Below are 25,500 nucleotides of genomic sequence, written 5' to 3' on the forward strand. Positions count from 1 at the left end.
CACCCCAACTCTTGTGTCATGTCCATGACATTCTCTCCCCTATTGATGATACAAAACATGCTTCTGCTCTTTGAACTTTCTCAATAGGCTCCATCACCCCTATCAGGTAAGGATCCCATACTGTGCAACAGTACTCCAAAAGAGGATGGGCAAGCATAGTGTAGCCAGTCTCTTTAGTAGATCTGTTGTATCTTCCGAGTGTTCTGCCAATAAAATGCAGTTTTTGGGTCACCTTCCCCACGACATTTTTTGTGTGTTTTTTCCAGTTCAAGTTGTTTGTAACTGTAATTCCTAGGCGTTTAGTTGAATTTACGGTCTTTAGATTTGATTGCTTTATAGTGTAATCGTAATTTAACGGTATCTTTTTAGCACTTGTGAATGACCTTGCCCTTTTCATTAATTGTGGTCAGTTGCCAATTTTCTCACCATACATATATCTAAATTGTTTTACAGTTGGTTCTGACCTCCTGATGACTTTACTAGACAATAAATGACAGCATCATCTGCAAATGACCGCATCATCTGCAAATTACCGAAGGTGGCTGCTCAGATTGTCTCCTAAATCATTCATATAGATAAGCAACATCAGAGGGTCTATAACATTACCTTGTGGAATGCCAGAAATCAGTTCTGTTTTACTCAGTGACTTTCGATCACTTACTACAAACTGTGGTTTCTGTGACAGGAAACCACAAATCCAGTCACATAACTGAGACAATATTCCATAAGCTCACAATCTGATTACAAGTCGCTTACAAGGTACGATGTCAAAAGCTTTCTGGAAATCTAGAAATACAGACTCAATTTGAAATCCTTTGTTGAAAGCTCTCAGCACTTTGTGCAAAGAGCTAGTTGTTTTTCACAAGGGCAAGGTTTTCTAAATGCGTTTTGGCTATGTGTCGATAGATCATTCTCTTTGAGATAATTCATAATGTTCGAACACAAATATGTGTTTGAAAATCCTGCTGCATATTGATGTTAATGATGTGAGCCTGTAATTTAGTTGATTGCTCCTATTGCCTTTCTTGAATATTGGTGTGACCTGTGCAACTTTCCAGTCTTTGGGTACGTATCTTTCATTGAGCAATTATATGATTGTTAACTGTGGAGCTATTGCATCAGTGAACTCTTGAACTCTGAATGAAACCTAATTGGTATACAATCTGAACTGGTGGAAGATTTACTTTCATTAAGTGATTTAAGTTGCTTCACTACTCCAAGGATATCTTCTTATAAATGACTCATGTTGGCAACTGTTCTCGATTTCAAATTCTGGTATATTTACTTCGCCTTCTCTGCCCAAGGAATTTCGAATGGCTGTGTTTAGTAACTCTGCTTTAGCAGCACTGTTGTTGATAGTATTTCCATTGCTGTCATGCAGAGGAGGCATTGATTGTCTCTTGCCACTAGCATACTTTACATATGACCAGAATCTCTTTGGATTTTCTGGCAAACTTTCGCTGTGGAAACTAGTATAAGCATCCCATATTGAAGTCTGTGCTAAATTTCTGCTTTTGTAAAACATCACCAATCATGGGGTTTTTATGTTGGTTTAAATATGACATGATTTTTTCATTGTTTCTGCAACAGTGTTCTGACCTGTTTTGTGTACTGTCGGAGATCAACTCCTTCATTTGTAAATCTACTTGGTATAAATCTAAATTGCTGTTGGTAAGATTTCTTTGAATTCAAGCTACATCTGGTCTTCACTTACATTGTTAATTGGGAAGGAGTGGAGATTGTCTCTCAGGGAGATATCAAGCAAATTTTTATTCGCTTTTTTTTTTTAATCACTATATTTTTCATTTATGTTTGGTGGATTTGGGAGTTATGGTATTCAGTCTAGCTTGAAAACCTTGTGCTCACTACTCCCTATACCCATTTTGATGCTTGATAGCTCAGGATTATTTGCTGCTCAGAGGTCAAGTGTTTTCACAACCGTTGAGTAGGCTTATGAACTAATTGCTCGGAATAATTTTCAGAGAATGCATTAAGCACAATTTTGGATGATGTTTTATGTGCATCTCCAGATTTAAACATGTATTTTTGCCAACATATTGAGCACCCACCAACTATAATAGTATGAGTTGGGTACATGTTTAAAATTAGACACAGGTTTTCTTTGAACCTTCCAGCAATTGTATCCCCTGAGTTGGGAGGTCGATAAAAGGATTCAGTTCTTATTTTGTTTCCGTTGCCAAGAATAACCTCTACCCATATTAACTCGCAGGAACTATATAGTTCAGTTTCACTACCAGATAAACTACTTCTTACAGCAACAAACATGCCATCACTAACTGTATTTAGCATATCTTCTCTGAACACCATTAGATCATTCGCAAAAATTTTGGCTAAACTTTTATCTCCGGATTTAGCCAGCTTTCAGTGCCTATAACAATTTAAGCATCAGTGCTTTCTATTAGCGCTTGGAGGTCTGGTTTTTTTCCAACACAGCTTCGACAATTTACACCTGTTACATCTGCAATTCCTATATCTACATTTTTCCTGTGTTCGATGTGTGCCCTTTGAGACTGAAACTCTGTCTGTGTTTTTCTGAGACCCTCTAACTACTCAGTCCATGCTACGCAGCCCCCACTAACTGTTTAGCCACCACCTATGTGTAATGGACTCCCGACCTATTTAGTCAAACCCAAAATCCCACCACCCTATGGTGGCTTTCTAAGGCCAACTGGAGGCTTTACTCCACCCTGGCCACCTTTGACGAACAACATTTCCCCACTTGGGATGACCAGGTAGAATATCTTACAAATGTTGTCTGTACTGCCGCAGGATGTTCCATTCCTTGAACTTCCTCTTTACCAAGCCGTGTCCCAGTCCCTTGGTGAACTGAGAGGTGCTATGATGCAATTCACGCATGGAGACACGCTCTCCACATTTGTAAGCATCATCCTACAATGTCGAACTTCATTCATTATAAACAGTTGCGTGCACAATGTCATCGCATCCTTTGTGATAGCAATAAAGATAGCTGGATTTCATTCAGTAGTTCTTTTAACAATTCCACTCCTTCTTTCATCGTATGGACCAACCTTCAACAGCTCTCTGGGACCAAGATCCAATCCCAATTTCCAGTGTGGCAGTAGCAGATAAAGTCATAGTGCACTCTATTGTTATCTCCAACAACTTGGACTGCCATTTTGTGGAGATTTTGAGCTCCTTCCCCTACCACCTTGCTTTCCTCCATTGGAAACGAGATGAGGCAGCTCAGGCCATACCCTTCTCTTGTCAGAATTGTGAGTGCTACAAAGCCGCCTTTACTATGAGGGAGCTAGATGGTGCTCTCAAATCATCCCGATCCTCTGTGCCAGGGCCAGACCATGTTCACATTCAGATGTTGCAGCACCTTTCTCTTGCAGGCAAGTACTTTCTGCTTCATATGTACAACCACATCTGGGCAGAGGCCATGTTTCCCAGACACTGGCGTGAAGTCATGCTCATACCTAAGCCCAGTAAGACAAACACTATCCTTGTAGCTACCGCCTCATTTCTCTCACAAGCTGTGTTTGCAACGTGATGGAACGTATGATTCGAGCCCGGCTGGTATGGTGGCTTGAGTCTCGCAATTTACTAACCACAGCACAGTGTGGATTTCGAGCACGCTGTTCTGCGGTTGACCATCTTGTCACTTTGTCCACCCATGTCATGAATGGTTTTCTGTGAAAATCCCAGACTTTGCCATGTTTTTTTAATTTCAAGAAATCTTAAGACACCTGCTGGAGGACTGGTATCATCCATACGCTGAACACATGGGGCTTCCACGGCCACATGCCCCCTTTCCTTCAGGAATTTTTAAAAGACTGAGTTTTCAAGGTACGTGTGGGTTCTTTCTTGTCGAACACCTTTATCCAGGAAAACAGTGCGCCTCAGGGTTTTGTCTTGAGCATAATCTCCTTTGCCATCTCCATTAACCTTATGATGGCCTGTCTCCCAGTGGCCATCTCTGGCTCTCTTTTCATTGACAATTTTGGCATCTGTTGCAGTTCTTCACGGACTTGCCTCATCGAGCAGTGTTTTCAATGATGCCTCGATTCTCTTCACTCATGGAGCATTGACAATGGCTTTCATTTTTACACTGACGAAACCATTTGTATGAATTTCTGGCAGCGCAGTTGGTTTCTTCCACTGTCTTTACATCTTGGACCTGTTGGTCTTTTATTCTTTAAAACTACGAAATTCCTGGGGCTCTTGCACAATAGGAAACTTTCTTGGTCCTCCCATGTGTCTTACCTTGCAGTCCACAGTATGCGGTTCCTCAGTTTCATACAGTCCTCAGTGGTACTTCCTGGGGAGCAGAGCGAACCACCACCCTCTGTAAGTACTGGTCACTTGGTCCATTCGAAAGTAGTCTATGGCTCGTTTCGTTTATGCATCTGCATGTCTGACCCTCTTACGCTGTCTCAATACTCCTCACCACCGTGGCATCCATTTGGCCACTGATGCCTTTTACACTACCCTGGTTGAGAGTTTGTATGCAGAAGCTGCCAAACAACTGCTGTCCTCTCGCCGTGACTTTCTCCTCAATAGATATATGTGGCCATCCATCCTGTACCACCTCCTTTGATTGGGGCACATCTCTCTTCTCTGTTACCTCCTGGAGTTTGCTTTCGGCTCTTGCTCCAGCAGCTTAACTTCACTCTATCTGTCACTTTCCCAATGGGTGTGAACCTTTCACCACCTTGGCTTCATGCGGCGGCCTGTGTTCACCTCGGCCTTCATTTACTTCCTAAAGACACTATTCCAGCATTGCTGTGTCGCTGTAAGTTTCATGACCTTCACACGGAACTTCGCAATAGTACCTTTGTGTACACTGATGGCTCTCAGACTGACCGTGGTGTTGGGTGTGCCTTCATCATCGGCACTAACAATTTTTGGTATCAGCTTTTGTAACACTGCTCAGTATTTACAGCCGAGCTCTTTGCCCAGTATCAGGATGCGCAGTCCATGTGGCGACACAGGTTGTGCAATTGTGTCATCTGCTCTGATTCGCTCAGTGCCCTTCAGAGCTTCAGTGGTACTTCCTGGGGAGCAGAGCGAACCACCACCCTCTGTAAGTACTGGTCACTTGTCCATTCGAAAGTAGTCTATGGCTCGTTTCGTTTATGCATCTGCATGTCTGACCCTCTTACGCTGTCTCAATACTCCTCACCACCGTGGCATCCATTTGGCCACTGATGCCTTTTACACTACCATATCCCTTAGTGCAATGGCTACAGAAAGCTGTCACTTGCTCACTCTTATTGGAGCCACTGTGATATTTATGTGGGTTCTTGGTCATGTTGTTATGCCAGGAAACAAGGCTGCTGACGCTGCTTCCAAGGCTGCAGTCCTCATACCTCAGCCCACTGGTTCTTATATTCCCTCCAATGATATCTGTGTTACCATCTGCCAGGAGGTGGTGTCACTTTGGCATCACAACTGCTCCTCCCTTCATGGGAGTAAGCTCCAAGTTATTAAGCTTCTCCCAGTGGCTTGGATGATCTCCCCTTGGCCTCTTGCTGTGAGATCATTTTAGCTAGGGTGTGTATCAGACACAAACTTTTTTCCCCATCACAATTTCTTAAGTCATGCTGCCCCGCCACTTTGTGCTCTTAACGTTCAACCTTTGATGGTCTGCCATTTCCTGATGGAATGCCCTTTTCTTAACCACTTACTTTCTCATGTGTGTGTGCCATCTGAGTTATCGGATGTTTTAGTGAACGATGTGTGGGCTGTCGACCACATTTTACTTTTAATCCACCGCAGCAGTATGGCGAATGCTATTTAATTTTTATGTCAGAACCTCCATTTCTCTGCGTCCCTGTTTTTAGCTGTCTTCTCTTCTGTTGATTGGGATTAACGTGTAGTTGTTTCTAACTTCTCATTGTCTTCATGTTTTACAGTTCTGATATGAGTGCATATGATCCTAGTTGTTTTTGCACCCTGAAACAAAACAAAACAAACCCTATGGCCCAAGTAGAGGAATATGCAGCCTACACAGTCGCAGAACCGCCTGAACCTCTGTTTCAGACCCTCCACTTGGCTCTGTACTAGAGGTCTGCAGTCGATCCCATCAACTATGCTGCAAATGGTGAACTCTGCTTTCATCTTGCAAGGAAGACTGGCAACCTTTACCTCTCCTGACAGCCACTTGAACCAGAGAGAATCTCTTCCAGTCTGAAGTGACACACATCATTGATACCAACATGAGCCACCACCTGCAGTTGGCTACACCCTGTGCTCTTCATGGCATCCGGAAGGATCTGATCCACGTCTGAAATGACTCCATCCAGTATGAACACAGAGTGCACATTGGCTTCCTTCCCATCCTTGGGAGCCATGTCCCTAAGGAGACCCATAAAACGTCTAAGATTGGAGCTCCCAGCTACCATTAATCTCATCCTCCATGCCCCGAGGTGACCTGACTAATAGAGAATATAAAACAAAACTTTGACTTACACGAATAAGTCACTGCCAGTTTTGCCATTCAGGAATGCCTCATAGATTCGTTCTTTCCTGCTTTTCCAGTCTAAGCATTGTACTATTTCCACATTTCCTTTAAATCAGAGTTATTGTTCTGTCTCAACTTCTTAGTCCATTGTTAAACAGTTCTGTTGCACTCATTATGCAAGAGCTACTAGTTTTGTAGGGTATGAAGGAAAAGCAAGAAAAAGATAAGAGAGGAAGCTGCAGTTGGGCTCAAGGTATACCCGTATATCTCAGCCATTGGAGTATTTCCTAAAAGTTGAAGAGTCAAGTTTGAATTGAAATCTGGAAATCATGTCAGAAAGTGAACCTCTGTACAGCTTAGAGCGACATGTCTCATTGTGATGGATAGTGTGCTGGATTGATTCAACTGGGTTCCAAGCATTTACTAAATGTCTATAACTATGGGGGAACAATATTATGTGCATTATTTTTTAAGGGGCGACACTCAGGGGGAGAGAAGGGAGAAATCTTGGATCCTGGCAGTAATCCAGAGCTATAGTCTTAAGTAGAGGTGTAAGCAGTCAAGAGTTATGTTCTGTTTTGATTTCTTTGATTCGTTGTTTTTACTCATTTTCAGTATTCTTGTCTGTTCATCTCAATTTTTCTCCAGTTTCTTCTCTCTGTTTTGTTTGCTTCTGCTCTCTGGTCTATTTTTTTTTTCTTTTATACCAGGCTCCACTTTTCAGTCACGAGGTTTTACTGTACCATTGATTGTAGCCAACCTGAGTAATTTCTGCTCATTATTAATATATTTTATTATTTGCCTATATTTTTCTTTGTGTATTCTTTTATGCTTATTTTGGTCTAGTCCACCCCTCCCTGTCCAACATAACCCAATCCCCCCTTCCTCCCTCTCCCCCTCCCCCTCCCCCTCCCTCTGTGTGTGTGTGTGTGTGTGTGTGTGTGTGTGTGCGCGCGTGTGCGTGCGTGCGCGCGCGCGCGCGCGTGTGCATGCGTGTGCGTGTGTGTGTTCAAGTAAGCACTAATCTCCTACAACCAAAGTTATGAGATCATTACAGACCATCGGTCACTCAATAGAGGTAACTATGTCCTTATTTGCAACATTCTGCAGGAAGATCTGTATAATTTTTCTATGGATTTATTGTCTAATAGTTTGGTTTGTTCTTGTTCACACTTGTGATTTCTCTCATTCCTCTTTCTTAAAAAACAGGAGCTAATTTACTTACGTTATCTGCTGCAAGTGGCAATAAGTCAGTTTTTAAAATGATACTTGGAGAAATGAAGAACATGTCAGCTGAAAATACGGTGGATCTGTCTTGTGGTTTGCGGGTTGCTGCACTGTTTGGTCACACAGATATTGTCCAGTTCATACTGAATGCTAAATGCGACCCCAATGCAAAAGATCCTGTGTCTGGTAAGTCTATGTTTCTTCGTATTTTCATTGCATTACTGTTTGAAACTGTGAGAGATGTATTTTAATTTACTTTCTCACATGGAACATGAAATATAGTGATAGCTGTTTCTGAAGAAAATGAGTTGATAATATATCTAAACAACAATGAAAAAGAACTGTAGAAGAACTGTAGAAATAGTAACATTGCTGTATCTTCCATCCTCCTGTATCCCACAAACAAAAACTGCATTCAGTAGTTGGAAGAAAGCACAGGTGACACTCATCTGTAAGAAGGTAGCAGAAGTGTCCAATATCATTGACATATATTTTTGTAGAATCTTAGAACATATTCTCAGCATATACACAATGAGATACCTTGAACAGAACGACCACCTCCAAGTCAACCTCCATGGATTCTGTAAACATCAGTCATGCAGAACCCAACTCTCACTTTTCTTACATAATATTTTCCTGAAGGCTGTGGAGCAAGACAGTCAGGTAGATGAAATATTTCAGGATTTCTGACAAGCATTTGAGTAATTTCCTTATAAATTCTTATTAACAAAAGTTTGATCATATTGGGTTGTTGTTGTTGTTGTTGTTGTTGTTGTTGCAGTTGCAGTGGCAGTTACAGTGGTGGCAGTGGCCTTCAGTCCGGAGGATGGTTTGATGCTTATCCTGTGCAACTGTCATCATCTCTGAATAAATATTGCAGTCTGTATCCATTTGGACCTGCTTACTGTCTCCATCTCCTGATCTCCCTATACATTTTTTACCCTCCATACTTCCCTCCAATACTAAATTGAAGTTTCCTTGGTGCCTCAAAATGTTTTCTATCAACTGATCCCTTCTTTTAGTCAAGTTGTGCCACAAATTTCTTTTCTCCTCAATTCTATTCAATACTTCCTCATTAGTAACATGATCGGTCCATCCAAACTTCAGCATTCGTCTGTAGCACTGCATTTCAAAAGCTTATATTCTCTTCTTGTCTAAACTGTTTATCATCCGTGTTTCACTTCTGTACATGGGTAGACTCCAAATACTCCCTTTCAGAAAAGGCTTCCTAAAACTTAAGTATTATTTGATATTAACAAATTTCTCTTCTTCAGAGATGCTTTTCTTGCCATTATCAGTTTACATTTTATATCCTCTCAGTTATTTTGCTGCCCTAATAGTAAAACTCATCTATTACTTTAAGTTCTCGTTTCCTAATCTAATTTCCTCACCATCGCCTGATTTAATTCCACTACACTCCATTATCCTTGTTTTTCTTTTGCTGATGTTCATCTTATATCATCCTTTCAAGACACTATCTGTTCCGTTCAACTGCTCTTCCAAATCCCTTGCTGTCTCCGACATAAGAACAATGCAATCAGCAAACCTCAAGTCTTTTATTTCTTCTCCCTGGACTTTAATTCCTACTCCAAATTTTTCTTTTGCTTCCTTTACTGCTTGCTCAGTATACAGATTGAACATCAGGGATAGGCTACAACCCTGTCTCACTCTCTTCTCAACCACTTCTTCCCTTTCATGCCCCTTGACTTTTATAACTGCCGTCTGGTTTCTGTACAAGTTGTAAATAGCTTTCGCTCTCTGTACTTTCCCCTGCTGCCTTCAGAATTTCAAAGAGAGTATTCCAGACAACATTGTCAAAAGCTCTCCCCAAGTCCACAAATGATATAGATGTAGGTTTGCCTTACCTTAATCTATCTTCTAAGGTAAGTCACAGGGTCAGTACTCTGACTCACGTGTTCCTACATTTCTTTGCAGTCGAAACTGATCTTCCATTAGGTCAGCTTCTGCCAGTTTTTCCCTTCTCTTATAAAGAATTTGTGTCAGTACTTTGCCACCATGGCTTATTAAACTTATAGTTTGGTAATTTTCTCATTGTCAGCAACTTATTTCTTTGGAACTGGAATTGTTACATTCTTCTTGATGTCGAGGGTATTTTGCCTGTCTCAGATGGAAGAGTTTTGTTATGGTTGGCTCTCCAAAGGCTGTCAGTAGTTATTACGGAATGTCATCTTCTCGTGGGGCGTTGTTTTAGCTTAGGCCTTTCAGTGCTCTGTCAAACTTTTCTCGCAGTATCATATCTCCCATTTCATCTTCATCTATGTTCTCTTCCATTTCTGTGTTATTGTTTTCAAGTTCATCTCCCTTGTATAGACCCTTTATATACTCCATCCATCTTTCCCTTCTTTGCTTGGGACTGGTTCTCCATCTGCACTCTTGATATTCATACAGCTTCTCCTGTCTTCTCCAAGAGGTTCTTTAATTTTGCTGTAGGCAGTATCTATATTTGGCTTATGAAATTCGCTTCTGAATTCTTACATTTGTCCTCCAGCAAATACTGTCTAGCTGTTTTGCACTTTCTGTCAATCTCATTTTTTAGACATTTGTATTCCCTTTCATCTGCTTCATTTACTGCATTTTTATATTTTCTCCCTTCATCAACTGTATTCAACATCTCTTGTGTTATTCGAGGATTTATACTAGCCTTGTCTTTTTACCTATTTGATCATCTGCTGCCTTCACTGTTTCACCTCTTAAAGCTACCCATTTGTCTTCTACTATATTGTTTTCCACTGTCCTAATCAACAGTTGCGTAACACGCCCTCTAAAATTCTCAAAGTCCTCTGGTACTTTCAATTTATTCAGGTTCCAACCTCTTAATTTCCTACCTTTTTGCAATTTCTTCCATTTTAATGTACAGTTCATAACTAATAAATTATGATCAGAGTCCACTTCTGCCCCTGGAAATGTGTTACAGTTTAAAATCTGGTTCCAAAATCTGTCTTACTATTATATAATCAGCCTGAAATCTTCTGGTGTCTCTACATCTCTTCCACATACACAACATTCTTTCATGATTCTTAAACCAAGCATTAGTGATGATTAAATTGTGCTCTGTGCAAAATTCTACCAGTTGGCTTCCTCTTTCATTCCTTTCCTCCAGACTATATTCCCTTCTCTTCCTTTTGCTACTATCAAATTCCAGTCCACCATCACAATTAAATTTTCATCTCCCTTAACCGTCAATAATTTCTTTTATCTTCTCATACATTTCTTCAGTCTCTTCATCTGTGGAGCTAGTTGGCACATAAACTTGTACTAGTGTGGTAGGTGTTGGCTTTGTGTCTGTCTTCGCTACAGTATGTTCACTATGCTGTTCATAGTAGCTTACTCAAATTCCTATTTTCTTATTCATTATTAAACCTAATCCTTCATTACCTCCATTTGATTTTGTATTTATAACCCCATATTCACTGACCAGAAGTCCTGTTCCTCCTGCCACTGAACTTCACTAATTTCCACTGTATCTAACTTCAGCATATCCATTCCCCTTGTTAAATTTTCTGTCCTGCCTGGGCTATTAAGGGATCTAATGTTCCCTGCTCCGATCCATAGAATGCTGCTCTTGTTTCTCCTGATGACGACATCCCCCTGAGTAGGCCCAGATCAATCAATCATCCAGACTGTTGCTCATTCCCCCTGCGGGTCCGGGGATTAGAATAGGCCCGCGGTATTCCTGCCTGTCGTAAGAGGCGACTAAAAGGAGTCCATCCCCCTCACGGGGGTAGTTAGCGCCTGCGTCCGGAGACGGACGGTTCCACGACCTATAATCGTGGTCTTTTTGGTTTTTCACTTCTCGTTTCTTCCTTCCTTTTGTTGGTTCCTTTCCTTGCTCTTCTCGACCTCACTGTCTTCCTTACTCTTTCCCTTGACTTCTCCTTGCCTTCTCATTGCCTTTTTCTCCTTGCCTTCTCATTGCCTTTTTCTCCTTGCCTTCTCATTGCCTTTTTTTTGTTTCCTTGCCTTCTCCTTGCCTTTTTCTCCTTGCCTTCTCATTACCTTCTTCTCCTTGCCTTCTCATTACCTTCTTCTCCTTGCCTTCTCCGGTCTCCGCCTCGGCGTTTGAGACAGTCTGTCCTCTTTCTCCCTCTCTCTCTTCTTTTTCCTCTTCTTCCTTCCTCCCTGTGCGTGCCTGAAGGCCGACCCACGCGTTCGCACGCGTAGCCGGTGATGGGGTAACGCGTAATTCCCCGCCCTGGGTAGACATGTAAGGCACGCGCGTACCCCCTGGTAAAGGCCAGGCCCGGGGAGGGGTGATTGCCTGAGCTGATACCTTCTGACCATGCCGATTGGTCCCTCCGTCTGTTTCTCGGGAGGTGTGACCTGAGGTGTAAACATTCACCTAAGGCGGGAGTGCCCTCTGAGAGGGTCCCCACAAGGAAGGAGCGCGCCATCGGAGACGCTGGCAATCGTGGGGGATTCCTCCGCAATGGATTCTACTCCATCTCTTTCGACTTCGACTCAAAAACGGAAACGTGACCAGCCAACAGTGACAAAAGTACTACCGCCTGCCCCACAGTTCCTCGTAGTTTCTCGATCTGAGGACGGAAAGGATTTTTCCTCTGTCAACCCTTTCGTTATTCAGAAGGGCGTAGATGCCATAGCCGGATCTGTCAAATCTTGTACCAGGTTGCGAAACGGCACCTTATTACTAGAAACTGAGAGCGCTTTTCAGGCACAAAAACTGCTTCGGGCCACCCTCCTGTACACGTTCCCTGTCCGGGTGGAGGCCCACCGAACCTTGAACTCGTCTCGTGGTGTAGTTTATACTAACTCCCTCGACGGATTGACTGATGAGGAGCTTCAATCATTCCTCGCTGAGCAGGGCGTGACGGCTGTCCATAGGGTCATGAAAAAGGTCAACAATGACCTTGTACCGACCCGGACCATTTTCTTGACCTTCGATAGTGTTAAGCTGCCATCGCGCATCAAGGCGGGCTACGAGGTTATCTCTGTTCGCCCCTATGTCCCGACACCTACGCGCTGCTACCAGTGTCAGCGTTTCAATCACACTAGACAGTCTTGTTCCAATGCGGCTAAATGTGTCACTTGTGGCAGGGATGCCCATGAGGGTGACTGTCCACCTCCGTCTCCTCGTTGTGTGAACTGTCAGGGTGACCATGCCGCATCCTCCCGCGACTGTCCTGTCTATAAGGAAGAACGCTGTATCCAAGAAATTCGGGTCAAAGAGAAATTGTCCACCTCGGCTGCTCGCAAGCTATTGGCTAGTAGGAAGCCCACGCTGCTCCCAGCGGGGAAATACAGTACTGTCCTCGCCTCTCCTCGGACTACCCGGGAGGTAGCAACCCAGACATGCGATCTGACCTTCAGCACCACGGTCGTCCATTCGGCCAGTGCTAAGATCGCGCGGTCGACGTCTCCTCTTCCTCCCATCACCCCACAGCCACGAGCACCTTCCTCAGCTTCTGCTAAGACGAAGACATCGAAGTCAGATGCACGGGCCTTCAAGAAGGAACCATCCCGTGCAGACTTCCTCCGTACCTCGACCTCCCAGCCTTCGACCGGTACTTCCACTACACGTCCTTCCAAAAAGGCACATAGGAAGCACAGTTCTCCTTCTCCGCCACGGCGCATTCCTTCTCCTGCGCCACCCAGCGGTTGCCGCCCCAGGCCGTCATCTGTTTCGCCTGGCCGCACCGCTGGTAGCCGTACATCTGGCCGTTCACTGGCGGAGGAAGCTCCCCCTCCCGGCCATCCTCCCGAGATGGCCGATGACCCTATAGACCCAATGGACGATGACTGTCCGCCTATTGATAGCGGCGGCAGTGCTCGCTCGAAGCCAGGCCCTAAGCGGCCTTCGAGGTGACCACTTCTCTCATCTTCCTTTTCTTACGATGGCACTTATTCACTGGAATATTCGCAGCATTCGCTCCAACCGAGAGGACTTGAAGTTGCTGCTCCGCTTGCACCGTCCGCTCGTCGTAGCCCTCCAGGAAACGAAGCTACGCCCATGCGATCAAATTGCCTTGGCACACTACACCTCTGTGCGTTTTGACCTACCCCCTGTGGTAGGTATCCCAGCTCATGGAGGGGTTATGTTGCTGGTCCGGGATGATATTTACTACGATCCCATCACGTTGCACACCGGCCTGCAGGCAGTTGCCATCCGCATTACTCTCCCCACTTTTACGTTTTCCTTTTGTACCGTTTACACTCCATCGTCATCTGCCGTTACCAGGGCAGACGTGATGCAACTTATTGCTCAGCTACCTGCACCATTTTTGTTAACTGGAGACTTCAATGCCCACCATCCCCTTTGGGGCTCTCCAGCATCCTGCCCGAGGGGCTCCTTGTTAGCAGACCTTTTCAACCAGCTCGATCTTGTCTGCCTCAATACTGGGGCCCCTACTTTTCTTTCGGACACATCTCACACCTATTCCCATTTAGACCTCTCTATATGTACTCCCCAACTTGCACGCCGGTTTGAGTGGTATGCACTTTCTGATACATATTCGAGCGACCACTTCCCGTGTGTTATCCATCTCCTGCAGCATACCCCCTCTCCGTGCTTCTCTAATTGGACCATCTCCAAGGCAGACTGGGGGCTCTTCTCTTCCAGGGCGACCTTTCAGGATCAAACCTTTACAAGCTGCGATCGTCAGGTCGCACACCTCACGGAAGTCATTCTCGCTGCTGCTGAATATTCCATCCCTCACCCTCCTTCTTCTCCACGTCGCGTACCGGTCCCCTGGTGGACCGCGGCATGTAGAGACGCTTTACGTGCTCGTCGACGTGCTTTACGCACATTTAAACGCCACCCTACAGTGGCAAATTGTATCAATTATAAACGATTACGTGCTCAGTGTCGTCGTATTATCAAAGAAAGCAAGAAAGCCAGCTGGGCTGCTTTCACAAGCACCTTCAACAGTTTTACTCCTTCTTCTGTTGTCTGGGGTAGCCTGCGCCGGCTATCTGGCACTAAGGTCCACTCACCAGTTTCTGGCTTGAAGGTCGCGATTGACGTCCTTGTAGCCCCTGAGGCTGTCTCCAATGCCTTCGGCCGCTTTTTCGCAGAGGTTTCGAGCTCCGCTCATTACCACCCTGCCTTCCTCCCCCGCAAACAGGCAGAGGAGGCTAGGCCACCTAACTTCCGCTCCTCGAATTGTGAAAGTTATAATTCCCCATTCACCATGCGGGAACTCGAAAACGCACTTGGCCGATCACGGTCCTCTGCTCCAGGGCCAGATTCTATTCATATTCAGATGCTGAAGAACCTTTCTCCTGCGGGTAAAGGTTTTCTTCTTCGTACATACAATCGAATCTGGATTGAGGGACATGTTCCCGCATGCTGGCGCGAGTCTATTGTTGTCCCGATTCCTAAGCCGGGGAAGGACAAGCACTTGCCTTCCAGTTATCGACCTATCTCGCTTACCAGCTGTGTCTGTAAAGTGATGGAGCGAATGGTTAACTCTCGATTGGTTTGGCTGCTCGAGTCTCGACGCCTACTTACCAATGTACAATGTGGATTTCGTAGGCGCCGCTCTGCTGTTGACCATCTGGTTACCTTGTCGACCTTCATTATGAATAACTTCTTGCGGAAGCGCCCGACCGCGGCTGTGTTCTTCGATTTGGAGAAGGCTTACGACACCTGTTGGAAGGCGGGCATTCTCCGCACCATGCATACATGGGGCCTTCGCGGTCGCCTCCCTCTTTTTATTCGTTCCTTTTTAATAGATCGACAGTTCAGGGTACGTGTGGGTTCTGTCCTGTCCGACACCTTTCGCCAGGAGAATGGGGTGCCACAGGGCTCAGTCTTGAGCGTCGCTCTCTTCGCCATCGCGATCAATCCAATAATGGATTGCCTCCCAGCTGATGTATCAGGCTCCCTCTTCGTGGACGATTTTACCATCTATTGCAGCGCACAGTGTACACGTGTCCTGGAGCGCTGTCTTCAGCGTTCTCTTGACCGTCTTTACTCCTGGAGTGTCGCCAATGGCTTCCGTTTTTCTGCCGAGAAGACGGTCTGTATTAACTTCTGGCGCTACAAAGAGTTTCTCCCACCGTCCTTACGACTCGGTCCCGTTGCTCTCCCAATCGTGGAGACAACAAAATTTTTAGGTCTTACATTTGACAGGAAACTTAGTTGGTCTCCACATGTGTCATATTTGGCTGCCCGTTGTACCCGTTCTTTAAATGTCCTCCGTGTTCTCAGTGGTATGTCGTGGGGAGCGGATCGAACCGTCCTGCTTCGTCTATATCGGTCGATCGTCCGCTCCAAGCTGGATTATGGGAGCTTCGTATACTCCTCTGCACGGCCATCCATCTTACGCCGCCTCAACTCCATACAACATCGGGGTTTACGACTTGCGATCGGACCATTTTATACCAGTCCCGTAGAGAGTCTTCATGCTGACGCTGGCGAATTGCCACTCACCTACCGGCGCGATATACTGCTTTGTCGGTATGCCTGTCGGCTACTGTCAATGCCCGACCATCCGTCTTATCGTTCCTTTTTTGACGACTCTCTTGACCGTCAATACGGGTTGTATGTCTCTGCCCTGCTACCCCCTGGAGTTCGCTTTCGTCGCCTCCTTCAACACCTTAATTTTTCACTCCCTGCAACCTTTCGAGTGGGCGAGAGCCGCACGCCACCTTGGCTCCAGGCTCAGGTCCGCGTTCACCTTGACCTCAGCTCGCTCCCAAAAGAGGTCACCCCCGGTTCGGTCTACCACTCCCGTTTTTTGGAACTTCGTTCGAAGTTCATCGACATGACTTTCATTTATACAGATGGCTCTAAGACCAATGACGGGGTCGGGTGTTCCTTTATTGTCGGGACACAAAGTTTCAAATACCGGCTCCATGGCCATTGTTCTGTCTTCACAGCTGAGCTCTTTGCCCTCTACCAGGCTGTTCTTTACATCTGCCGCCACCGACATTCTGCTTATGTCATCTGCTCAGATTCCCTGAGCGCCATCCAGAGCCTCAGTGATCCGTACCCGGTTCACCCTTTCGTCCACCGGATCCAACGCTCTCTTCAGCAGCTGGTGGACGTCGGTTCTCCAGTTAGCATTATGTGGGTTCCTGGCCATGTCGTTATCCCTGGGAACGAAGCTGCAGATGCCGCGGCCAAGGCTGCGGTCCTCCAGCCTCGGACGGCTTTTTGTTGCGTCCCTTCGTCCGATTTTAGCAGGGTGATTTGTCGGCGCATCTTATCTCTGTGGCATGCCGATTGGGCTGCACTTACCGACAACAAGCTTCGGGCCTTAAAACCTCTTCCCGTGGCTTGGACGTCCTCCTCACGCCCTTCTCGGCGGGAGGAGGTCGTTTTAGCCCGGTTAAGAATTGGACACTGCCGGTTCAGCCATCGCCATCTGCTGACGGCTGCGCCGGCGCCGTTCTGCCCATGTGGGCACTTGCTGACGGTTAGACACATTTTAATGTCCTGTCCAGATCTTAACACACTGCGCCTCGATCTTAACCTGCCAAATACTTTCGATGCCATTTTAGCGGATGACCCACGAGCAGCTGCTCATGTTCTTCGTTTTATCAATTTGACAAACCTCGCTAAGGACATTTGACGATGCTGTTTTTTAATCCTATGCCTGTCAGTCTGTCTTTTATCGTGTTTTCCCTTTTAGTTGTTGTGGTCAACTTGTGCCTTGCGGTGTATTCTTAGAGTAGTCAGGGCGCTAATGACCATTGAAGTTGTGCGCCCTAAAACCACAAAAAAAAAAAAAAAAAAAAAAAAAAAAAAAAAAAAAAAAAGACTGTTGCTCCTACAACTACTGAAAACATTTCTGCCTCTCTTCAGGAACCACGTTTGTCTGGCCTCTCCACATATACTCTTCTATTGTGATTGTACCTACATTGTGAGTATCTGGATCATTGAGGCACACAGCCACACTGCCTCGGTAAGGCCCATGGTTCATGGCAGATCATAATGGGTATCAAACAAAATTTGTGACTAGATTGAGGTTTCTTGTTAGGGAACAGCACAACATGTTGTGAATGGAGAGTCAAGCACAGATGTTGAAGTAACTTCAGCTGTAGGCCAAGAAAGTGTTGAAATTCTTGCTGTTAATGTTGTATGTTAATGACCAGACAAACAGTATTAATAGTGAAACCAGATTTTTGCAAATGATGTAGTTATCTATCATGGCCAAAGGCAGCAAAAATATCCAGTCAGATACTCACAAGATTTTTAAAGTGGTGTAAAGATTGGCAACTTGGTTAAATGTTCAGAAATGCAAAATTGTGGACTTCACAAAATGCTAAAACATAGTATTCTATGACTACAGTAACAGTTTAATCGATGAACTCATATAAGTACCTTTATATAACAGTTTGTGGTGACATGAAATGGAATGCTTGATTAGGCTCCATCATAAGTAAACCAGGTAGTAGACATTGGCTTGTAGCTGGGATACTACGAAAATGCAATCAGTTTTCAAAGAAGACCCATCCTATAATATTGCTTAAAAGTGAGAGACCCATACTAAATAGTAATAACAAGGGATATTGTACGTATACAAACAAGGTCAGCATGTATTGTCACAGTTTTGTTTTAACCATTGGGGAGAGTCATGAAATGCTGGAAAAATGAAACTGGTGTATGCTTGAAGATAGGCAAGCCATAAAAGCCTACTTAGAAAGTTTCAAGAATCAGCATTAAGTGAGGAATCTATGGACATAGTAGAACTCCATATACCTCATCCACAACAAATGCAAAGACAGAGGCTTTCAATAGTCTTCTTCTCCACACTCCACATGCAAATGTAATGGGCAGGAACACTACTATGTTACACAATGGGAAGTTCCCTTTACCATGTGCACCTCACTGTGGTTTGCAAAGTGTGGATTTAGGAGTGATATAGAGTCCAGTGACGATATATAATTAAAAAAATGTACAATTAAAAAATCTAGAGGAGATTGAATCCTACAATAGAAACGCTGTCTCTACAGCAGTAAATAAACATATTTTCACCTACTGTATTTACTGGCCATCAAACATTAATACAACGTAAATCACTGGATTCTTGTACCTTTGAAAAATTAAAAGTTCACAAGAAACTAAATGAAGTGCAAGGAACTGACATATGGAGTTCCAGAAATTCAGAGTCGAACACTTGATATTAACATGACCGTGTTCACAATTTTCAACAACACATATGCAGCAGGGCAAGATGACAAGTTAGTCAGAGTCCAGCTGAGCACAGCGATATCATACTCAGTACAATTGCCGTGATGGTCAATATAGGCTTGTCATAGCTAGTGGTGATCTGCTGCCTGAAGAGAAGTGATGTCTGCAACTTCTGTGTATGGTTACATTACCACATTCGAGACCAATTACAGAGACCAGTAATCACACAGGATAGCTACCGTCACTTGTGGTGCAGCCACTAAACATACATTGTGCATGGTCTCCAGCACCAATGCATAGTCATCCATCAGTGCCAAATATATAAAAAAGTGGACCCATAGAAACCTTTTCGCTTTCTGTACAGTTAACTTAGAAATGTCACATTATGCACTTTTCTATGTTGTGACAGGCGTACAGTAGAAATAGTTTTCCATTACATAATGTATGGAAATCAATTGTATATAGTATTTTAATTTTCCAGACGGCAAAAATGTATAAGCTGAAGCATGGCTGACATACACTAAAAGTGGCAACTGATTTTAATTTTAGTATTTTTTTTTTTTTTTAATTCCTTCATCACAATAATGAGAAATGTAGAGGCAGGAAAATTTTTGGGTAAAATGTACTTGTACTAGGGGGAAGGGAAGATTCAAGAAGAACAATGAAATAGCAGCTGACATTCAACTTCCTGAGTAGTAGTAATCAATAGGACTAAGATTAGAGCTCAACTCAAAAGAATTTATAGTGTGAAAACGAAAATAAAAGAAACAGGAGGTGGAACTGAGAAAAATGAACTTATAAAAGTAAATTTTCTAGAAGAAAGATGGATTCTTATTTGTTTTTGCAACTTCACCTTTAGACATTCAGGTTGAAGTCCAGGCTTGGGAACATGAAAGGTTACTTTCACTTGAAGTGCCCAATGAAGACAGCTAGGGTAATCATAGCAATAATATGTACAATATGTGCATCCAACTTCTGCACAATGTCACAGTGTGCTCAAATCACATGTTTAATAAGTGCAGTATTTGTCAGTGTATGCTACTGAAACTAAAATGCAGTACAGATCTGTACATTATGACAATCGAAATACTAATGTGGAACAATATATAAAAATGAGTATAGTTATTCATCTGCAAACAAATGGTGTTTGTGAATAGGCACACGTAAATCATCATGCTGACTATCAATGTACCCAATATTTTGGATGGTACATGTGATTGTGCCTCAGAACAAGATCTTGTGACATGAATGACTTCATGCTGTTTACTAAGGGGTCTGATGATGGAATTTAGTGATTCTGAAATTGATCAAGTTTGAATATATGGTCATCAAGAGCACAGCTGCTACTTGGAAATAAATTGTGTGAATAAAGAGAGACAAATAATACCATAGTTGTGGCTCTCCAACATGTTTTTGATTGGAAACCCATAAAATAAAAACGAAGAAAGGCAACCACTCACCTGTATCTGATTCCTGTGTCGTGCATAGATGCACAGACTGTTATAACTTAAAGTTGAACAAATGTATTTCAAGGAAGACGCAATACATGTAAGTTACAGATCAAGTAAACAGAGTAAGACGTGTGTACACTTTAACGGTCAAATCATAACTGAGTCCGAGTCTAGCGGCCGCTGGCTGGCTGGCCACTTAGGTGGTGCTGCTGCTGCTGCTGCGTGGCTGGCAGACAGCGCCGCATGTAGAGGACGCACGTAACTGCACTTTGAAAGATCGGCGAGTCACAACGCTTTTTCCCCCTTTGAAGTTTTTGCACAGGTCTTGATGGAGGTGGCCTGTAGATTGCTAACATCCATAGGTGTTGTTTGACTGGCCATAAAGTCTCGAGGAGGAGGTATCCCGTACGGACGGAAGTGTCCCCGATGATAACGGGTCGAGATGACAGGAGACGTGGGGGTCGAATCTGCTGGGGCCCCATGCATCAATCTGCCCGTTGCGGCAAGTCCGGTTGTTATAACAGGAGGCAAGGGCGATGTGTCCGTGTCCGTAGGAGAAGGAGGCGAGTAGAGTTGCTCCGACAGATGGTGGTCATCTGGTTCCTGCATGGGCACTTCTCCTGATGGTGTCAGTTCTTGTGCTGGCACCGGTATGATGGTGAGAGGACTGCGTTGTGAGTAATGAGAGATTCCAGTATCCCGAGCCTCAGGTAGAACCGAAAGTGGTGTAACGGCATCCGGAATAGGCGTTGCTGACACACGAGGCTGAAGCTGGTCCGAATGACACACTGCAACACCCGTGTCCATCTGGATTTGATACAGGCGTTGGCTCCACGGTGTCGTAAGATGCGGCCAGGACTCCATTGGGGCTGCCTGCCATATCCCCGTACCCATACAAGGTCGTCGACGGTGAATCGGCCAAGCGAAGGCACCCCCGGCCGTGAGGTGGAAGGCCGCAGAAGATGAAGTAGCGTGCGGGGCTGTCGGCCAATTACGAGCTCAGCTGGGCTGTGGTCGCCCATGGGGATGAAACAGTAAGAAGCCAGAAATTGGAGAAGCGCATCATCAGCAGCAGAAGAAGTCAGGAGTTTCCTCATCTGAGCCTTAAATGTGCGGACCAGTCGTTCAGCCTCACAGTTTGACTGTGGATGGAACTGAGGGGCCGTAACATGCATGACGCCGTGACAGGCACAAAAATCCGCAAAATCGGAAGAGGCAAATTGCAGACCATTATCAGTAACAAGAGTAGAGGGAAGGCCTTGGTGGTTGCCGCGGTCGTAGGCGACGTGCAATGGACAATGAAAGGAAAGTTAGAGTAGGCGTCAATAACGAGAAGCCAATAAGTACCTAAAAAAGGTCCCACAAAGTCAGCATGAATACGCTCCCATGGCTTCTCAGGCGAAGGCCACGGTGACAAAGATGACTTCGGGGCGGCGGCCTGTGACGGGCCGCAGGCAGCGACCATGTGTGCGATTTCAGAGTCGATGCCGGGCCAGTACACATGACAGCGCACCAGAGATTTTGTGCGAGAGACACCCTGTAACCTCCCCCACACTTATCGACCCTCATGACAGTGAAAAATTAAACCGCGTGTACCTAATGGAAATTTAGGAAAAGCAATCGTCACCGAAGTTAATTTGTCGGTAAAGAGGGAGGAAAGGGTTACATCTAAATCAAAGGAAAAATGCAAATGAAATTGGTGGAAATTAATTTTGAGAAAAGGGTAAAATTAATAAAGAAAGTAAATGTGCAGTCGTTACATTAACGATTAATTGGCGTTAATTAGGTATTTGAGATTTGGGGAAAATTACAGTCGCCAGTCCCATGGACAACTACTATAATAACTGAAAATGAAAGATTAATGCACATATATTTAGCACTAAAAGCGTGGCAACTGAAGTTTGGCACATGTTGTGTGAAAACTGAATGTTTGTCAGAAGTAATAAATTTCGCTACACTCTGACTTAATTTAGCAAAAGAATTAATAAAACCGGAAAATTCAAAGTTAATTTAGTGACTGAAATTAATAGTGAACTTTGTTTCTGAAGCACTACAAAATTCAATAAAATAAGGTTAGTCTTGGGCTACCTCAAGAATCATTTCAAAAGCTACTTGAATCTATGCAATTTAGAAATAAGAGATTTAACTTTGAACTTGAATTAAATAATTCTGAACAATTAACAATAGTAAAATTTAGTACGTACCAAGCTGGGCTGCAGTCACAGGTAAGCTAAAATATGGTAACAAAACTCACACTCTTAATTTGTGCTTGTGTAATCTAAATATTGTTGCCAGCTATGAATACTTCAACTGAATTTTGAAAATAAAGCAGTGAAATGGAATGATATTACTTTAATGCTAGCGTTTGTATTTCAACGACACTCGGGTTCATTCTGGAAAAGGAAGGGACCCTGGTTCGTAATGCAATTTGGACAATGAGCAACAAAGGTTCATGCTATGTTGCTGTAATTATGAAACAGTTTGAAAAGCTGAGGTCTACCATACAGTTCTAAAACTTTACATGCTTCCAGTCTTCCTTGTTGGTTGATTGAAGGTTTGAAGTCGTCGATCGAGGAGGTGGCGACAGTCACTCATTGTCGGCCATCGCTGTTGCAGAAGCTGGATGTTGGCGCGCCTTCTTCTCGACATGGTCACCAGGTGAAATGGGATCTTGATGTGCACCAGCTATTGCTTCCTGTCCGCGACACCGTGTCTGAAACTATAATAGCAAGTCAAGCGCAATTACATTCTGCCAAACCCTGAAAGCGCGGCAACTTGCGGGAGCATCACACAACACACCTGCTCCACCGCCCTACTCCAGCCAGACTCTCCCTCTGCCCGCGCTCCACGCGGCTGAGTTAACCCCACCAAAGGTCCTACACAGTTTGAGTCTTCACACGACCTATCGATGTAATCGTTCAATAGCATAGTTTTCCCTAGGCAAGACCCAGCGTAAAACTACAAATAATATTTACAAAACAAACCAATTATACATCGACATAAATGCAACATTCCTCGTGGGAAAAATATATCTAAAAACAAAGATGATGTAACTTACCAAACGAAAGTGTTGGTATGTTGATAGACACAGAAATAAACACAAACACACACACAAAATTCAAGCTTTCGCAACCCATGGTTGCTTCATCAAGAGAGAGGGAAGGATGTGGGGTTTTAAGGGAGAGGGTAAGGAGTCATTCCAATCCCGGGAGCGGAAAGACTTACCTTAGGGGGGAAAAAGGACAGGTATACACCCACGCGCGCACACACACACACACACACACACACACACACACACACACACACACACACACACGCACGCACATATACAGACACAAGCAACATTTGTAAAGGCAAAGAGTTTGGGCAGAGATGTCAATCGAGGCAGAAGTACAGAGGCAAAGATGCTGTTGAATGACAGGTGAGGTGTGAGTGGCGGCAACTTGAAATTAGCGGAGGTTGAGGCCTGGTGGGTAATGGGAAGAGAGGATATACTGAAGGGTAAGTTCCCATCTCCGGAGTTCTGATAGGTTGGTGTTAGTGCGAAGTATCCAGATCACCCGGACGGTGTAACACTGTGCCAAGATGTACTGGCCGTGAACCAAGGCATGTTTATCCACAGGGTGATCCTCATTACCAACAAACACTGTCTGCCTGTGTCCATTCATGCGAATGGACAGTTTGTTGCTGGTCATTCCCACATAGAAAGCTTCACGGTGTAGGCAGGTCAGTTGTAAATCACGTGGGTGCCTACACTCGTGGCGCTGTCTTTGATCGTGTACATCTTCTGGGTTACAGGACTAGAGTTGGTGGTGGTGGGAGGGTGCATGGGACAGGTTTTACACCGGGGGCGGTTACAAGGGTAGGAGCCAGAGGGTAGGGAAGGTGGTTTGGGGATTTCATAGGGATAAACCAAGAGGTTACGAAGGTTAGGTGAACGGCAGAAAGACACTCTTGGTGGAGTGGGGAGGATTTCATGAAGGATGTATCTCATTTCAGGGCAGGATTTGAGGGAGTTGTATCCCTGCTGGAGAGCCACATTCAGAATCTGATCCAGTCCCGCAAAGTATCCTGTCATAAGTGGGGCACTTTTGTGGTTCTTCTGTGGGAGGTTCTGGGTTTAAGGGGATGAGGAAGTGGCTCTGGTAATTTGCTTCTGTACCAGGTTGGGAGGGTAGTTGCAGGATGCGAAAGCTGTTTTCAGGTTGTTGGTGTAATGGTTCAGGGATTCCGGACTGGAGCAGATTCGTTTGCCACGAAGACCTAGGCTGTAGGGAAGGGACCGTTTGAAGTGGAATGGGTGGCAGCTATCATAATGGAGGTACTGTTACTTGTTGGTGGGTTTGATGTGGACGGACATGTGAAGCTGCCCATTGGACAGATGGAGGTCAACGTCAAGAAAAGTGGCATGGGTATTGGAGTAGGTCCAGGTGAATCTGATGGAACCAAAGGAGTTGAGGTTGGAGAAGAAATTTTGGAGTTGTTCTTCACTGTGAGTCCAGATCATGAAGATGTCATCAATAAATCTGTACCAAACTTTGGGTTGGCAGGCCTGGGTAACCAAGAAGGCTTCCTCTAAGTGACCCATAAATAGGTTGGCGTACGAGGGGGCCATCCTGGCACCCGTGGCTGTTCGATTTAATTGTTAGTATGTCTGGCCTTCGAAAGTGAAGAAGTTGTGAGTCAGGATGAAGCTGGCTAAGGTAATGAGGAAAGAGGTTTTAGGTAGGGTGGCAGGTGATCGATGTGAAAGGAAGTGCTCCATCGCAGCGAGGCCCTGGATGTGCGGAATATTTGTGTATAAGGAAGTGGCATCAATGGTTACAATGATGGTTTCTGTGGGTAACTGATTGGGTAAGGATTCCAGGCGTTCGAGAAAGTGGTTGGTGTCTTTGATGAAGGATGGGAGACTGCATTTAATGGGTTGAAGGTGTTGATCTACGTAGGCAGAAATATGTTCTGTGGGGGCTTGGTAGCCAGCTACAATGGGGCGGCCGGAATGATTGGGTTTGTGAATTTTAGGAAGAAGATAGGGGTGCAGGGTGTCGGTGGGGTTAGGAGGTTGATGGAGTCAGGTGAAAGGTTTTGTAGGGGGCCTAAGGTTCTGAGGATTCCTTGAAGCTCCGCCTGGACATCAGGAATGGGATTACCTTGGCAAACTTTGTATGTAGTGTTGTCTGAATGCTGACGCAGTCCCTCAGCCACATACTCCCAATAATCAAGTACCACGGTCGTGGAACCCTTGTCCGCCGGAA

General features: G+C 44.7%; 1 protein-coding gene across 3 annotated transcripts in view; it reads left to right on the forward strand.

The window, feature by feature from the left end:
- LOC126483889 (uncharacterized) overlaps positions 1-25,500 on the forward strand; it is a 132,982-nt gene that overhangs the window by 37,091 nt on the left and 70,391 nt on the right. For 2 of the 3 annotated variants that reach the window (XM_050107147.1, XM_050107148.1), the window contains exon 3: positions 7,658-7,861. The exons of the other annotated variant lie outside the window; for it this stretch is intronic. In XM_050107147.1, the coding sequence (XP_049963104.1) occupies positions 7,658-7,861 (204 nt within the window). The remainder of the gene's footprint in view (positions 1-7,657; positions 7,862-25,500) is intronic. 3 annotated transcript variants of the gene reach the window in all.

The sequence above is a fragment of the Schistocerca serialis genome, chromosome 6 (genome assembly GCF_023864345.2).
Source record: "Schistocerca serialis cubense isolate TAMUIC-IGC-003099 chromosome 6, iqSchSeri2.2, whole genome shotgun sequence".
NCBI lineage: Eukaryota > Metazoa > Arthropoda > Insecta > Orthoptera > Acrididae > Schistocerca > Schistocerca serialis.